Source organism: Idiotropiscis lumnitzeri, chromosome 18, assembly GCF_059441095.1.
Source record: "Idiotropiscis lumnitzeri isolate Australia: NSW breed Sydney's pygmy pipehorse chromosome 18, RoL_Ilum_1.0, whole genome shotgun sequence".
NCBI lineage: Eukaryota > Metazoa > Chordata > Actinopteri > Syngnathiformes > Syngnathidae > Idiotropiscis > Idiotropiscis lumnitzeri.
The window spans coordinates 1,775,810-1,792,403 of record NC_142408.1 but is presented as its reverse complement, the minus strand read 5'-3'; the positions used below and the strand labels follow the sequence as shown (position 1 = coordinate 1,792,403).

Genomic DNA, 16,594 nt, shown 5'->3' with positions numbered 1-16,594 from the left:
TAAGGAAATCTCCGACATGAAGCAGAGAGTGAAGTGAGTCACACGGGGGGGCGGAGCGACAACTTTGAGCCCTTTTCAATAGTTGTTGTGAGGCCACGGACGGATCTGGATACATACGCCAAGGTCGTAAGGTCGCGGTTCGGGTGTCAGAATGTTGAACGGCCCCGGGCGGACTGTCATCTCACTCGGTCTGTGTTTGAAAAATGTTGCCCAAACATTTGAAAGGTTGACTGCTTGACCAAAAGTACAGTTTTGCTCGCGCGTCACCCGATCCGAGTCGCGGCGGCGGCGGCGGCGGCAGCGGGTTTTTCATCTGGCAAAGGAGCAGCGCGGCTGTCTGGCTGCAGGTTAGGATGCTGCGTTCAGGTTCAGGTTACCGAAACGTTGGCATGCGCCCGTTTGTGCGCACGATGGCTTTGGGTGACGTGCTCAAGCAGCTGTGGACTAACAACACGTCCACACGTGTGGGCGGACGGACAGTCCATACGGAGATGCCAGAATGTTTTTTTGTTTTTTTAGCGACATCAGGTCTTGCTGACTCTGATCAGAAGGATTTTTCCTCTTGTGCTTTGGTTGCGTTTGTCGTTGTTGCGCGATCGTCGGCCCCGATCGACACTCGGGATTATCTTTTCGAAACGGCCGATAAGCGGGACTTTGCCGACTTTAATCCAAAAGAAGCTAAAAACGCTGCTCGGGTTGGAGCGTGTGTGTACCCCCGCTCTGCAAGTCAACCACATGTCAATCATGCATTCCTTTTTTTTTTTTTGCTGTTAAAAAAAAAACTGTGCGGGGTGCAGAGGGCAACGCTTTGCAGAAAGATGACTGCTCGTATTTCCAACACATTTCACAATCTTTGTAGCCGCTGCAAGTGTACAACAAAGAGGTGTCAAAATTGTAACGAGATCGGCCCGTGTGACAAAAGCGCTCAGAGCTATCGGTTTTGGCCCGAGAAAAGACCTGTAGCCCACCGTCGCTCCCCCCCTCACCCCCACAGCAGATGGAAGCTTTTTGGTTACGGCCGCGGGGGAGCGTCCAGACCCCAAGACGACGAGCGCGACCACAATAAAGCGGGCCGACGCGGCCGCACCGTGAAACATGTCCCGCGAGGCGGAGGAGGCTTTCACTCACCTGGCCTTTGGTGTGTCCTCAAATTACCGAGCTTGCGGTGGGCCTCCGCCCAGTCCGCCTGCTCGCCATTGTTCCAGGACGAGAGCAGGGGGGGGGGGGCGGGCCATGGGAGCGAGCCACGTTTCGGGGCTTATTGTTGCCCGTGTATCTTTTTACCAACGCGGTTAAATTGAGCGACGACGGCGCCCATCAAAGCTTCGGCGATACGATTGCCGCGCTCGGTGGCCAACGCGCGCTACAATATCATGTCGACTTTGAAAAGACGCACCTGAAGACCTCTCGCTGAATGCCACACCTGTGCTACTGTCTTTTTGGAAGTCCATCCAGGATCGCGCACCATCTGTCTTATTCAGACAGACGCTATGAAAGGCCCAACGCCACATTTCATAGCTCAACCATTGTGGCGTTTTGTGTGTGTGTGTGTGAGAGAGACTATGTGTGAGAGCGAACCCGCCCGACGGCCTGACACAGCGCAGATGTTCTTAAGCGGGATCTGAATGGACTTTGGATTCCCGCTCCCAAAGACATGAGCGTAATCCTTGGCATGGCACAACGACCAGAACGGGACGTGGGCGGATTAAAGCGGCTCAAACTTGAACGTCTCTCGAAGCCGAGCGACAAAGACGTCGCACAATTCTAGCATGCGGAGGCGAATGCATTCCAACGGGCTTGTTTTTAGGGAACGTAAACAAGCGGACGAGGACGTAAACAAATGTGTAACTTGAAGCCAGTGCCGCTCGGAAATAAGCAAACGGCCTCCGCGCCAACGAACTTGCCGCAGAACTTTTGTTTCCTGCAACGTACGTTTTGCGATTCCACGCCACGCAAAACACAGTTCTGAATTTCTATTGACGATTCTGCGAAATGCAGGCGTCTTTCCCCTTTGAAACAAATCGAAATCTTGTTCCACCCCACGTTGTCCTCTTGCTATGCTCCTTGGCCCCCAGGGGGCAGTATAATTCACACAGACATTCACAGACAAAGAAGAGTTTCACAACTAAAGGACTATACGATATTAGTTTTTTTTTTCGCCAAAGACATACATCTAAAAGGTCTACCCCCCAAAAATGAGACCAAGATTAATCATTTGCAAACTTTCTCCACCCTTAATTGCAACTTTTGCCTGTACGATGGAAACGAGTTAGGGCAAGTAAAATAAACAGCTGCAATAATGTGGTTGCATAAGTGTGCACACCCTCTTATCAATGGATATGTAGCTGTGTCTGTCTTTTGCTGTTAGATGCAACTCCAAAAAATGCCAGGAAATTTTTTTTTAATTCATCCGATGCATTTTGAATGTCACATGTGCGTCGACTCCCATTTCGGTGGACTTCGGTGCATTTCAGAGTTTGTACTTTTACAGACGTAAATGAGTTGAAGCACTACTTTTATTTATTCATTTTTTTCAAATTGCATATCTTTCCCTTTATTTAGGTACATAGTATAAGTTGTTTTGGCACCTCTGTGTGTGCACGATAAGACGGCCAGAGGTGCTGAGTGAATCAAGAACAGCCCCCCCCCCCAAGTGGGAAGGCAAAGCTTTCAAAACAGACAGCCAAGTGGTCCCACACTATTTACAACGAGAGAGGCCCACCTCGGCCCGCCTCCAGCTTCTGCACCGTTCTCCGCTTCACTGACCACTAGATGGCGTTAAACATCCACGTCAAAAAGCAAGAAGCTCTCCTTGCAACATGATGAGTGCCAGGTAGCATCTGAGGAGGCAAAAAATAGGGATGGGACATTGTGATTGTAAAAGTGATCATTTGAAAATGTAAACACGAATTGTTCTCAATTATTAAGTCATTAAATCATCGTATTAACTCGTTAACTCCATCGGCAACTTGACATAGATGAATGTCACCAATAATTAATTCACGCAAATTAGTTTTGTCAGAAATGTGGATGAAACTGCTTGTCCTAATTTTATTTTTATTTCAATTTTTTGTGGAGCAGGAACTGTGATGAAAAAAAACAACACTTTTTCTGGTCAACTCGTACTTGAAATACGCTTATTTGCATAATTGTATTAGGAACGGTTGTATGCCATCTCCATTCCAGGAAGGGATTAATAACACGAGAAGGAGCATGAGAGGTTTGAGGAGTGGACGTGGATGTGTTTGCGTGTGGTTGCCGCCATCGCTCAAGAAGAAAATGAACTCTGTCGACCTCTGGTGGACGCTTTAATAACTGTGGTCCTTTAAGTACACGATTAGGTAAGAACCAAAGAATGACCTTTGCAAACTTGATGTTCGAACTGAAGTATATCGGAGGAAAACGTACTGGTGGTGCTGATGCTAACGACGATTGTTTTAAAGGAGGCAGGTTGACTTTTTTTTTAATGTTTGCATACAAATTAGTTGCATGGAGTAAGGTCATCTTTGTGAAAATATGTCTGTACATTTAAATTGGCGAGTGGCCGCTTGATGCATTTGGCATCCATTCGCTGTCTGGGCGCAGGGGTAAAAAAAAAAAAAATATATATATATCTAATGGTCATACATCAAAGCCAGAAAGAGCTTTGCAGGATTAGCCGTCTCAATTATTGAGAAAAGCTCAATATGACGTGTTTGTAGCCTGTCTGCGAATGAGCTTTAGCCTCGTGAATCATCTCGATAGTCGCCAGTCATAACAACAAGCACAAGAGAAGGCCACTGCGTAACGCTGACACTTGAGGACACAGCGGCGGCGTTTCGGTGCGAAAAAAAAAACGAAACAATAGCGAGCGTCTTTGTGGAAAACAGGAAGAGGATGTGGAACGATACATCACGGGGCGGAAGCAAAGCATTAAGGTGCTTCCAAGCACAGCAAAACGTTGGCACAAGAAACAGAAAAGCTGCACGGCTTAAGTGAGACAATTCCAATTTTGTGATCTCAAGGGGCACCCGTGGGATGTGTGTGAATAGACGCAAGGAATGGGATTTCTTCAGATTGGAATCAGGCCTCGTCCAAATGGCCCATTTCGACCAATTTGAGCGCGGTATATATACGCACCGATGAGTTGCAACCACAGCCGTGACTCATGTGAAAGTATTGCTTTGGCGCCATCTCATGGCATATTCTGGTAATTATACGTTGCGTATTTTCGTTCATTGGGCAGGCTTCAGTCACCTGGTGATGTCATCATTTGCGTCCGGCCAACTGTAAACTGAAACTGACGTCAACGTTCCCTCGGACTCCGGCTTTGGTCATGTGATATTCGCAATGCGAGCCCGAAGGCAGTTGAGCGTCATTTTCAGTTGACCGTAGACGATCATCTTCAGGTTTTTTTCAACGAGAGGACATCCGGGATGACTTATCGATCCACTCGCCTTGGGACCGAGCATCACGCTTGTGTCTGATTGCATCACAGCGTACACGTCAGATTTGTCGTTGTCAAGTACGAGCGTAATGTGCCACTCGGCTCTTGTTCACCTCGGTTGCCCTCGTCATTGTTCGCGCGTTCAACACTTTCCTTCGACTTGGCTCTGGAAATAGACGTGCCACTTGAAACAATGCAGACTTCCTCAAGCGCCGATAATATTTCTGGAGAAACCCAATGCCATTTTTGGGCACTCCAGGGAAGCTTCAGTGGAACTCTTCTGGGAGATTTAAACAAAGCGCTGGATTGGCCGGCGACCAGTCCGCCCAATGTCGCCCGGTCGCTTCCAATTAGCGTGCCAACCTAATGACGACAAGCAGTCTAGGAAGTGTGATTTCCGTGACCTTTATTTATTTACTTGAGCAATTTTGACCCCACGGCTTCTTTCCAACGCTCTTCACACTTCAAGCGCACTCACCAATACAACTTATTTCCTTTTTCCGCACCCCCGAGGAGACGACAAAGGTGACAGTCTGTGTTGGCATTAATTGGCCGATTGATTGCGGTGTCATGAGGCCACCTCGGGTGAATTTAAAAAAAAAAAAAAAAAAGGGGGGAAACATCTCCAGATTCCTATCCAAGTTACCACATTGGATTGTGGAATGAAAATTTTCAATCAAAGATGGCTTTATGTGTCCCGAAATGTATTTCTGAGATTCAATTTTTTTTTCCCTTGCACATCAGGTTTTTGAGCTATTTTCATTTGTAGTTTTTAAGTTTGCCCTGTAAAAACTAATTAAATGTTATTACTAAATTAATAATGTTATTATTATATGTTATTATTATGTAATTACTGTGGTTTTACTTTATACCTCTCAGAAAAAGTCTAAAATATTACAAAAATACCGTATATGACTATATTACATATTGTATTATTGTTTTGATTATTATTATTAAAACCTGATGTGCTCGAGACAAAATAAGGGCAGAATTGAAAAAACAACTTGAAACCCACTTTATGTATTTAGATTCGAAAACTTTATGCATAATACCGGTCCAAAATATGCATGTGAGATGCATCTATTCTTGTGGTCCACTTGTGTTCGCCTTCCTTACATTCTATGCGGTGCGATCTGTGCTTTTCAATTTTTGTGGCTTTAAAAAAACATGGTCTGTTGAGTGCCATGGAAGGCGGCGAATAAGAGCGTAGAATTGGTGGTCAGCGACTTCTTAAGTGGGTCGCCGTTAGCCAGTCATGGATCCGTCGTTTCAATTGAAGCGACGGATCCAGTTGAATTTATTTCCCTTCGTCTCGAAATGAAAAGCCTCCTTGGGTTCATCGTCCTGAGCTTGCGACTCTTGTGACTGCTCTCGTGTTGCACCTGAATGGCGCATGCAAAACGTGTCTTGAAAAGGCGCTGGAAGCTGACAAAGCTTTCTCTGTCGGCATTCGTGCACATGATTCTCAGCTGCTCATGTCGCTGCTCGCTTGACACGGAAAGGCATGGAATAAAATAGCGCATGTTGATAAAAGCTTCTAATTTCCGGTGATCCAACGTGCAGTGCGGTCAAGCGGCCTCAAAGTAACGTGTGCAAGGTTATCGAGCCATGTGAAAAGAAAGTCATTGCATCTATTAGGCCTTCTAGGAACGAGGAATGGGCATTCTAAGAAATGTCCTCGATCAATCAATGATTGGGGGAAATTATTTTCATATTTTGGTCGTGATTGTTTTCAGATGAAAGCATAATTCGTTCTTTGTTAACAATTTTTTTGTCTTTGTCGATTCAGGGACAGGATGGCTGTGTCCATTTTTTTTAATGCATTTAATGGATGGGAAGGATTTGAAATCTTATGAAAAAGTAGCTGGCATAAGACAAATCTTGGGTTTCATCTCATTCCTTTGCCATTTCCAAATCAGCAGGCTTCAGATCACATCTTAATTGGCTGCCGCTCACCAAAGATAACAAAATAAAACAAAAAACAAAAAATATATATATATATATTTGAAAAAAAATGACCACATCTTTGTCTATAAAACTAACTTAAAATGATAGCTAATTTTCGTCTTTGTCAATATCATACATTATCTTTTGGGTTTCATTTTGACTGTATTGATTTTGGTGTTTCCGTACATCCATTCAGAAAAAAACGTTTACTTGAGAATTTTAGTTTTCTTTATTACACAGTAATTATATAGTTTTTAATCTTGCACTCAACAAATACTGTACTGCATATATTAAAAAAAAAAAATAAAACCTGACAAACCTGCTCTAAAACCAATTCAAACTGATTTAAAAAAAAAATGAAGTAAAATTTAATTTGAATGAAAAATCCCAAATTATTTATAAATCTGCCACACACATCAGGATTCACAAACGTCATTATTGAACGACTTTTACGATCATGATTGTCGGCCGTGACTTTCCCAAGCGGCGTAAACAACACGAACGAACCGCGCGATAATCCGTTCATATCGTTAACAGATAACCGATCATCGGGCCTTTACTTATTTCGAACGTGAGGGGAAAAATGCTTACATTTGGAGCGTAGGATAATATATAACGTGTGTACCTTTCTTGAGAATGAAAAAAAACTTCATATGAAACCGCTAATTGGTATTGGCAATAGCTGAACAAAATCTGAGCAGACAAGGCATAGAAAACGAGAACGGCGAAGGCCAAGAGGTGCTGCCGCAGCTGTCTGCTCAGTTGCGCGTGAGCCGATTAGCACTGGGGCGCTTTTATCTGAGTGCTTTTCTCAGGATTCTTCTTACACACGGCTAAGCATGTGAACAAATCTGATACTACGGATGAGCTTTTTCCGTTTCCACCAGAGATTTGGCAATTCTCAGAGCACCCGGCTGACAGAAGCATCATCGTCTTCCTCAGCGCTTGAAAGCAACCATGAGACTGATATTTACATTTGACGGCACATTTCGGGGAGAGGCATTTAGTTTGTTTTGCTACGGGCTGTCATTTGGACGGTCTTTTTTGGTTTTGGTGTATTTTAAAGAGGCGTATTTAAAACAACCAAACGATGTTGCCTTAAGAACGGCATCTGCTAGCTTAGCGCTCACCTATCATGCTAAATGCCGCGTGTAAGCTAACATTTAGCATCAGCATTCATGCTTTTACCACCCAGCTGATATTTGAACACAAACGGTGGAACAATGAGAATAAAACAAAAAGGAGTGACTTTTCGTAATCAGCCGAGATTTTACGGACTGACCGATGAATCAAGCTAATGCGTTCTTTCTTTCTTTCTTTCTTTCCAATTTCTCTATTATTGATGTGTAATAAGCACCCCCCCCCCACTCCCCGTCACCATCGCAGCCTCTTTCCACCTTTAAAAGCGCGCCGTTGAGTGTTGCCGTGCAAGCGGACGCGCACAAAAGCACACGCTGGCTTGATCAATGCGCTGTGCCAAATGTGAGCTGTGTGTGATGGGTTGCCAGCAGGGGGATGGTCAATGTGCTGCTGCTTGTTTTCTGTCCCACTATTTTCATATTCTCACAGCGTGCGGCAGCTCAGCGATGCCTCACCGTATGACTTGACTCTCCCACTTTGGGATTGGAGAGGCGTGCACACAAGCTTCATATTCTCCGCACAAAAAAAAAGGTATAGTCACTTTTTTTGTGTTAATTACAGCATGACGTTATCAAGCATTTGTCTCTTGGCTGCTTTTAAATGTTCGTCTTGCAAATCTTAAGAAAAACTGGATTTTAATTCTGTGATTTGCGACAAAACTATTCCTTTGCTGGTTTGAGCATGACAGTTGTTGCAGAGCGTAACACTTTATCAGGTACGGAAGCATGACAGGAGCAGAAAACTTTTGTGGTTCCTGCACTCTGACTTTTTTTTTTTTTAAATGTGGAAAAATGCATGAAATGATATTTGATCTGCATGGATTCTCTGGATCAGGTTTATCCAATCTAATTATTAAAAAAAACATAATTAAAAAAAAAAAGTACATTGACTGTCATGAAATATTTTCACCACATGACGTGCATGCCAATTATTATATATATTCTAAACGGTGTGGTCTCTTCAAACTAATTATTACAAAAAATATATAAAAAGCTACACCTATATTAAGAATGCATTTCTCCTAGAGCGTTATTTATACAGTCAGATTTTATAAATAAATAAATAGAAAATTCCCCCCAAATCGCCAAAACTAAAAATGATATATATATTTTTTTCTCTGATGTGTTTCGATATGTGTTTGATATGATGTATTCATTAGAGCTCTGAACTCGCTTTTTTTTTTTTCATTGTTACGTGATGAAGAAATGAGGACTAAGAAAGCGTCTTGGTGTGCACACGCACTTGTGCGAGTAGCCCGCCTGATGTTTGGATGGGCCGCCGCAGCGAGCGCAGCCCAGGCGGACGTGCGTTTGCTTTACGTGTCTCGTGTGCTAGGCGGAGCCTTGATGCTTAATAAGTGGAAGTAAGAGGTGACTGACGGTTCGTCTGACGCACGAGCCTTCACTGAGCACAGCGGGGAGGTTGGGGCTCTCGGTGTGACCATGAGATGCTTTATGTGCACGTGCAGGCGCTGGTGGGAAGTAGCGACGTACAAATACCCACAGTGCAAGTTTACTGTCGAACTCCGGTGAAAAAAAATAATAATAATAAAGTGTTACGTGTAAATTTAACCAAAGCAAATTAATGTCTGCTATCTTAATGCTCACACACAATGCACATTGGCATATATTCTTTATCTTCTGTTTCATCATCAAATCTAAGCCAAAAATGCATTTTTACTGCCCCCTGGTGGCCATGGCAAACACACCAGAAGGAGGAGGACAAAGCCCATTAAATTATTTCAATTGATTGCGATCTTGTTTTTTTTTTTTCTTGTTTTGTTGCAGTTCTATAAAGGCAACATAGAGTTTCCATTAGTTGTCTTTTTTTAAATTTTTTATAAAAAGCAGTTTAGTTTTTTCAGTTCGACTATGAACCTTACTTTTAACAATATTTTTTGCTGCACAAGCAAGTAGTGTGTAAATCTTTTTGCCAACTCTTATTGCATGAACGAGGAGGTTGTTGGAATCTTGAAAAAAATAAAATAAAAAAGAAATTTGCGACGTGAGGGATAAAGCAAACCTCTGACCCCGTTTTGTTTGATGTTGTCCAATAATATAATGGGAAGCATGTTTAGAGGACTGATAATATTGTGCACGCGCACACAGTCCATCACATTAACAAAACATGGAAATCCTTTTATAATAAGCACTCCGGCTGTGAGCTGTCCACACGGAAAAGCGAGCCCTTTTTTCCTAATCACAAAATTCTTGACTTAATCGCCTCTTTGGTAAATGTGTTGGGAGGCATGACAGCGTTGGATAATAGCGACTGATTGAAGACGCGCGCCGCACACGCATCCGGCCGACCCGTCTATATTTGCTCCTACTTGTCTTGATTTGGATTGTGAACGTTTGTTTTGCTCGTCGCCTCTCCAAACGCAACAATTCAACTGCACGGTTTCCTTTCCCGTTCGGGTGGCAGTGAACAAAACGGGGAGCCGTTAGTTTTCATCTGGTGAACAATTGTTAAAAAAATATAAAAGATTATTGCCACTCCCATTTGAAGTTTACCGTCAAACAAACAAACGAGCATAGAGCTCGGCTTTAGCTTAGCTTACTGCTAGCAAACGCCATAGACGGGCTAACAACTAGCATCAGCGTCTCAGTGTTCTAAACTTTGAAGCAACGGATATTTGAACACAAACGGTGCAGCAGCACATATAGACTGACAATATTCCTGAGGCATATTTTCTTTATCCTCTGCGAAAAATGATGAATATTTCTGCATCTGTGGCTCGATGAGGCGGGCATACAGACAAACTCCCACCTAATCAGATTATTGCCCTCCCTCCACAATATATGTTTGTTTGTGACAGAAATGGACCGGCAACACAGCTTCTATCGGCACGTGGATGTCCAGGACCACGTTCACTACATCGTGGCCTTTTTCGTCCTCGTGATCGGAACAGTGGGCGTGACAGGAAATGCTTTGGTCATGTATGCATTTTTCTGGTAAGAATATTCTGCTTGGTTTATGTCGTTGATACGGATGGATCGGAATTCTGGACAACCCACATTGTCATGTTTTTTGAGGAAATCAATGTAAGGAGACCTTGTACAATTGGACTCCTGTAGAGCTCGTGAACTTTCCGAAAGCGGGCCGTTCATGTGAGTGGAACATTTGCTCGATTGTATTTTATTCGTTTTTGCTTTCAAAACAACAACAAAAAAATGTTGTGTTCTTGATTCAGTGCGCCGGACGCCAACGTCACAAGCTCAGACGCAAAGGCCTTTGCGCACGCTGCCGGGCATTCAGTACCAGGAAACAAGCGAGCGATTTTGCCAACTGCGCGACATAAATCAATAGAAAACACAAACCGGCTTTTTACATCTGCGCAGTCAACTTAACGAGCGCCTCCCACACGGCGCTGAAACTGGATCGGCTCGTCGCCGTTCCCGTGTGATAAACCGTTTCTGGACACTTCATTTGGTGCACTTGGACAATCTCAGGAGATGCAAAAAAGTGATGACTGCAGTGAGCAAACTCATTCGTTCGTTTGATTCATTTTTGACGTTGAACTCATTCACTGCCATTGACGGGTATAGACGCCCAAAAAATGACATTCATTTTTTCCGTGGCTGGCAGTAAATGAGTGAAGAGATCATTTAGCACTTCTGCTCTTTTTTTAGTGCCGAGTGAATTCTCGAACGACGATCGTAGCAGTCAAAATGTCAGCTGATGTTTAGGTTGTCAAGACAACGTTGCCATGCATGTCGTGCATCTTTGAGGAATTTTCTGCGTTGATCTTCTTCATCCATACGTGAACACAATACGGCCCAACGTAAAAGAAAATCAGTTTGGCTTCGACCTGACGCACTCGTGTTGCTAAGAGGGCCGCTTGAAACGTCGAGCGATCGATGGGCATCGACGAGGAAGCCGAAAGAGCGACGAGCACCGAGCGAGTGTCAGGCGCAACACTGAGACTGCATTAAATTCCATCCTCCCGGGGGGGATCGCAAGCGCTCGCCTGATAGCTCAACATCCAAATCCACTCCGGTGGTACGAGAGCAAACGTGGAACGGATCGCCGAGCCGCGTTCTCCCCGAGAGGCTCGACGAGGGTCCGAATCGACAAGACCGCTTTCATTTGGAAACCTTTCAGGGGGTTCCGGAGCGCCGCGTTCCTTCCTCTGTCTCGGCCGAGCGGTGAGCTGTGAAACCAAAATGGCCGTCCATGCAACAAAGAAGAAGCGCGAGAGCAACAGCAGTCAAGATTCAATCTTTTTTTGTGAGGAAACAATAAATCGGTCGGGATGTTGGAATGTGACAAGCAATCCAAATGGCTGACTGCGGTTTAAGCCTTGAAATGCGCTCATTTGTGTTTCAGCAACAAGAAGCTCCGCACTCCTCCCAACTTTTTCATCATGAACCTGGCCGTCAGCGACTTCCTCATGGCCATCACTCAGTCGCCCATCTTCTTTGTCAACTCCCTCTACAAGGGCTGGATTTTTGGCGAAACGGGTTTGTATTGGCACGTCACTCGTGACTTTTAGTCTTGAGTCGGTTGGTATCGGCGTTGGGTTGGTGGCAAACTTTTGGATTGCGTTTAGAAACCACAAGACCGTCTTCCCAGGTTGTAAACTGTACGCCTTTTGCGGCGCCTTATTCGGAATCACGTCCATGATCAACCTCCTGGCCATCTCTGTGGATCGCTACATCGTCATCACCAAGCCTCTGCAGGCCTTACAGTGGACGTCGAAGCGGCGCACTTGCTTCATCATTTGTCTGGTGTGGCTCTACTCGCTGGCGTGGAGCCTCGCACCGCTTCTCGGGTGGAGTACGTAACTCATTTCCTGGCGTTCGCTTTTCCGTTCCGGACGTGACGATGCGCCGTTGCGCGCCGCGTTTGTCTTTCAGGCTCTTACATCCCCGAAGGCCTGATGACGTCATGCACGTGGGATTACGTCACGTCGACGCCGGCCAATAAAAGCTACACGTTGATGCTATGCTGCTTTGTCTTCTTCATCCCACTCGGCATCATCTCCTATTGCTATCTGTGCATGTTTCTGGCCACTCGCCGCGCCAGCAGGTGAAAATGCCTTTCGTTTGATGTCTCTTTGTCTCTTTTAGCGAGTGCGAACAGCGTTTGTTGGTGTAAACTTTATTACGAGAGAAGGGGAAGTCACGCAACATCTTTGACGTCTTTATCCGTCAATGGCAGTGAATGACTTAATCCATTCTCGCCTCTCAAAAAAACTCAACAAAAATGTTTGTGATGCGCTTTTTCTTTTTTTTTTTTAATAGGAATTGCAGCGTATAATATTGCACTTTATAAAAAGATTTAGAGTATAGTGACAAGAATAACATTGATTGCTTCATTTGAATGGAAATTGTACCGTTCCTTTTTTCTGTTTGCCACCAAAGGTCAAAAGAAAACCGCACAAGAGTTGCATTCCTCATTATTTACAGAAGATAAAGAACGTATTGTTATATGATCTTTCTACATGTGTTGCGCCACCTTTTGTGTTGAAGTATCTTTTGCTTATAATTATAGGACTGACACAGAAACTATTCATGAGCAAATTTCTGTCTTTCCCAATATCTGTTAGCATTGTGGTTGTTTTAAATGTATAATTCAACTCTTCTCTCTTCCCTGTCAGGGAAGTGGAGAAGTTGGGCTCTCAAGTGAGGAAGTCAACGCTGATTCAGCAGCAGACCATCAAGACCGAGTGGAAGTTGGCCAAGATTGCCTTTGTCGTGATCATCGTGTTTGTGCTCTCCTGGTCACCCTACGCGTGCGTCACACTCGTCGCCTGGGCCGGGTAAATATGAAAAAAAATCAAATAAAATACATGAACCGGCGGTGTCCAGGTTGTGACGCACAGAAAACCCATTTCAGATACGCAAGCGTCCTGAACCCCTACTCCAAAGCCGTCCCGGCGGTTATTGCCAAGGCCTCGGCCATCTACAACCCTTTCATCTACGCCATCATTCACTCCAAATACAGGTGAGAGAGCGCCACGTTCAGCAAATCAACTCATGCCAGCTTGGAAGTGATGCAAGGCTTTTTGCGCTTCAACAGGGACACTCTGGCTGAGAAAGTCCCGTGTCTGCACTTCCTAGCCCAGCCCCCCCGGAGGGACGCCATGTCGATATCGCAGAGCCGGTCCTCCTTCAGGGACTCGTTGCTGAGCCGACAATCATCTGGCTCCAAAAACAAGTTTCTACACCTTTCCTCCTCGTTATCCACGGTGGACACTGTGAGTTAGGCGACGTCACAAGTACAGCCGTACTTTTTTCATGCATCTGATTGGCTTAAAAAAAAAAAAAAAAAAAGAGTAAGGAGGCCCCTGTTGTTTTTGTGTATTTCATGCCAACTCTGACCTGCACATGAGCGTGTCCGTTCCGTCCCCCCATTGCAGCAGGTTTGCAGTGATGTGGAGCTGGATCCAATGGACCAGAACCCTTGTCTGAGGTCCAGCTATTCCCGTGGCGCGCTCAAGGAAAAGGATCCAAGCCAAAAGAAAAGACCACACTGATCGTGCAGGTGACGCTCATCTTCTACCGTCCATTCAAACTATTTTCAAAATGGTCAATGAAGATTCTCCCGGAAATTCTAGACGCCAACCCGAGAGCGAAGCGCACTCCGAGCATGTGAGCTGAGTCATGGTCCGGCTCCAGGCCGGGAGGACGAAAAGGGAGGAGGACGTGCCTGATGACTCGTACTTGACCCCCCCCCCCCCCCCCCCCCAAAAAAAAAAGAAGGCCACCGCAAGCCCAGAGCGAAGGAGAAGTGAAAGTCACGCGGGGTCAGACACTTTTGAAAACACGGAGTGTGTCCACTGCCGCACCATCAAAGACGGAGCTTCTGGACTGGGTGGAAAAACAAAGATCCCATCATGACTTGATTTATACAGTCCAGTCTGGATTGTTCAAGTCAAGTCTCGGAGTCAGTGGAATGTTTTTTTCTTTTTTTTCCCCCTCACTAACACCACAGAGCGAAACGGGCAATACGACATTTCCACAAATAGTGAGCGCCGTTCCGATAGACGCCCCACTTGAGTGATTGGCACAGCATGGCTGAAAAGACACAATTCCGATTTGGTTCGCTATCAACTGAATTGAATTGGGACTTGTGCCATAGCGGCTGAAATGGAAAAAAAAAATCTTCAGAGTGGAATCAAGCCTTTTCCAAAAGATACAATTCAAATATGGGATTTCTGCCAAATGTGAGTGCGGATCAGAACTAACCTGCAAATGCCAATTGATGACGTATGACATTCGTGCTCATTTGAAACACTGAAAGCACATGCAACACAATTTATTTCGATATGCTACATTAAAGATGGAAAATAAGCACATCAAGCAAATCCAATTTTTTTGCAGTGGAGTAAATAAACGCGTTGTACATTCACCGGCCTCAACGCGACTTCATCATACTGATGAATATTTTGAATATTATTGCCCTCTCGGGCAGTCATTTAAGCTCGTTAAAATATTAGAAGCAGCGCCGAGTCAAATTCAAATAATGATTGAATGACATTTGGCTTGCGTACCGAATGCAACGTTAATGGACACACACTTTGAGGCGATTCGTTCGAAGGAGCACGTGACGATCCAAATCAACTTTTGCTCGCTATTATTAAAGGAATAAAATAAGAAATGAAGTGAAGGGAAACGACTTTTCGAAAGACTTCTACTTGATAATAATTAGGCCGGTGTGCACACAGACGAATAATTGGGCCGGGTTGGAGGATCACGACGCATCGTGGGCGAATTAAGCGAAGGTGTGACAAAATAGCGCGTAAATTTGATTTCATAACTGAAACACGTGACCAAAAACATGCTGGGCTACTGACTATGTAATCTTCACTAATAGCTTTTTAGCGCTCACACAACTCTCGATAGAAGAACACAAATACAGCTTTTGAAGCGCGACCTTACTTTTACATTTTGCGTGCAATTTTTCCACATGACCACTAGAGGGCTCACCGATACTATGTCATTTAGACTGCAGCTGTGTCAGCAGATTTTGAGAATCAGAGGGTGACAAACTTGGTTTTTGTTTTTACTCAGTGAAACCACATAAATACAACTCCAAATTTCCAGCAAAGTTCTTGCAGACTTTCTGCATTTCTGTTGCAGCTGGCTGATGTCACCCTGTTGCCACTTCCCTCTGAGAACATCCTGTTTGAAGCCTATTGTTGATCAATTGTTAGGCGTGGTCAAAACGGGAACAGCATATTGAAGAGGAATGTCGAAAAGCAGATTCTTAGTGAACCTGGTATTTTATTGGCCTATGCATCACACAAACACCTGTTGTGAATTATGCCGGAGAGAACATCAGATTGTGCAAAAAGAACTCCAACGCTGAACAGTTGGACATTCAAAGCTTTGATGGTCAAAATAAAATCACCTGTAAATGTAATCCTGCATTTTAGGCTCATCCGAAAATTTCTCTGGAAAGACAACGATCATTAACTTTTTGGGAGTACTTTACACGCTTCTACTGTCTATTTAGGCAGTGGCGATTTCTGGCACAGGGCAGCATTGTGCTCCCAAATAAAAAAATAAGTGACTGAAATGGTTTTATATTTTATTGGCATGACACGTCAATCTTTGCAGTTTGTATGAGGAAATTGTGCCCTCTGGTGGACACCCCTGTAAACATATAGACTCTCAACGCAATGTCTTGTTTTAAACAAGATGTCTTCAAGAGCTCTTAAGAATTACCAGACTTTGTTTACATATCACATAATATATCAATTTTGTAATACATGTAACTTTTTTCCGAAGACAGCAACCGTAGAGAAACCAATATTCGAGCAAGTTCGGTTTCAAACCATCTCGTAATCATCCCACATTTATTCGAACGAGACATGAAGTCTGCCAAACTCTTTTCAGTTTGGTCATGTGACGTTATGCAATAAGGTCCATCAATATCAAAAATAATGCCAGACGCCAAAGTGCGTCACGAGGTCTGCTTTGAGCCACCTCCCACGCCATCCCCTCTTAAAAAAAGGGAATGAATGAAATGGTAAAAAAATAATAAAAATCTCCGAAACTGAGTTCTCTATAAATAGGTTTGTACAGGTTTAGAAACTGATATTTGAATTCAGTCACAGATAGGGTTTCTAAT

General features: G+C 44.2%; 1 protein-coding gene across 4 annotated transcripts in view; it reads left to right on the top strand.

Moving 5' to 3' along the window:
- Positions 1 to 15,947, top strand: part of opn4xa (opsin 4xa) — a 31,806-nt gene extending 15,859 nt beyond the window's left edge. Inside the window, exons 2-11 of one of the 4 annotated variants that reach the window (XM_088281782.1) lie at positions 7,943 to 8,043; positions 10,330 to 10,467; positions 11,843 to 11,976; positions 12,089 to 12,292; positions 12,373 to 12,544; positions 13,116 to 13,277; positions 13,355 to 13,462; positions 13,538 to 13,715; positions 13,878 to 14,002; positions 14,076 to 15,947. In XM_088281782.1, coding sequence (XP_088137908.1) covers positions 10,334 to 10,467; positions 11,843 to 11,976; positions 12,089 to 12,292; positions 12,373 to 12,544; positions 13,116 to 13,277; positions 13,355 to 13,462; positions 13,538 to 13,715; positions 13,878 to 13,994 — 1,209 coding nt within the window. In that variant the 5' untranslated portion in view covers positions 7,943 to 8,043; positions 10,330 to 10,333 and the 3' untranslated portion in view covers positions 13,995 to 14,002; positions 14,076 to 15,947. Of the gene's footprint in view, positions 1 to 7,825; positions 8,045 to 10,290; positions 10,468 to 11,842; positions 11,977 to 12,088; positions 12,293 to 12,372; positions 12,545 to 13,115; positions 13,278 to 13,354; positions 13,463 to 13,537; positions 13,716 to 13,877; positions 14,003 to 14,075 lie in introns of those variants that run through there. The other 3 variants (XM_088281781.1, XM_088281780.1, XM_088281779.1) reach the window with 3 other exon arrangements.
- Positions 15,948 to 16,594: the final 647 nt, after the last annotated feature.